General features: G+C 61.2%; 1 protein-coding gene across 1 annotated transcript in view; it reads left to right on the forward strand.

Annotated features, from left to right (window-relative positions):
* Nucleotides 1-292: 292 nt before the first annotated feature.
* Nucleotides 293-1,094, forward strand: part of TBX15 (T-box 15) — a 108,947-nt gene continuing 108,145 nt past the window's right edge. The window contains exon 1 of the mRNA XM_009993418.1: nucleotides 293-494. Coding sequence (XP_009991720.1) covers nucleotides 293-494 — 202 coding nt within the window. The remainder of the gene's footprint in view (nucleotides 495-1,094) is intronic.

The raw sequence follows: 1,094 nt of genomic DNA on the forward strand, positions 1-1,094 counted from the left end.
GAAAGAGGAGAAAAAAAAAAAAAAAAAAAAAAAAAAAAAAAGATGAAATCCAGCCTGCTGCCCCTCTGAGCAAGTGCTGGGGACCTGGGCTGAGCACACCCTCCCGGCTCTGCCTGCGGAGTATCTGCAGCCTCATGTAGTGCCTTCAGGAGACTGAGGGCTGGTTTTCTGGGGGTGCAGCTGGGGAGGGGTGGGGGGAGAAAGAGGCGAGAGGCTCTGCCTCTGGTCCCCGAGCTCTGCTCTCCCAGCCACTGGCCGCTCGTCTGCCCAAGGGTCTGGGCTGGGGGATAAGATGAGCGAGAGACGAAGATCGGCCGTGGCCCTCAGCTCCCGAGCACACGCTTTCTCGGTAGAAGCCTTGATTGGGACGAATAAAAAGAGGAAACTGCGAGACTGGGAGGACAAGGGTCTGGATTTGTCCATGGAAAGCCTCAGCCCCAACGGCCAGCTAGGGGACAATGAAGACCCGACTCAGTGCCTGGACCTCAACCCCGGTTAGTGCAACTCCTTTCTCTTCGGGGACCCCCCAGCCCCGCTTCCTCCCCGCCGAGCCCTGTCGGGAGCTGCTCACCGGGACAGCGGCGCCGGGCGGGGGGGCAACGCGTCCCGCGAAACATCCGGAGCTGGGGCAAGAGGAGAAGGGGGAGGGGGAGGGAAATTTGCGGAGATTCCTCGGATTTTAATTTTAATTTTTTTTGGTTTTGTTTTCCTTTTTCGGTTTACGGGGACTTTTCTTCTACTCGCCGTGGCCCTTTCCCTCCCTAACTCCATGATGTCCCGGGAGGGAACGGCGTGTCCCCTCCGCGCGCTTCCTCCTCCTCCCTCTCCTCCCTCCTAACTCTGCGATAGTCCTTCCTGGGTGTCTCGGGACACGCGTTTCGCCTTGTCCCGCAGCTTCCCGACCATAGCCGGGGTTGCCGTGTGGGTGCCGGGGCAAAGGAGTGAGTGGGACACGACACTCGCGTCCCTGCGGGAGGGATCACCCCTCTCCACTTCCGTGCGGCTTTCCGGGACAGCAGCCAGGCACCCCGAGCCTGCCCCGCGGAGACCCTGCCTCCCGCACCGAAGGCTGCGGGGCAGGAAGAGGAGGCGGG

Source organism: Chaetura pelagica, unplaced genomic scaffold (genome assembly GCF_000747805.2).
Source record: "Chaetura pelagica isolate M959 unplaced genomic scaffold, ChaPel_1.0 scaffold101, whole genome shotgun sequence".
In the NCBI taxonomy this organism is placed as follows: Eukaryota; Metazoa; Chordata; class Aves; order Apodiformes; family Apodidae; genus Chaetura; species Chaetura pelagica.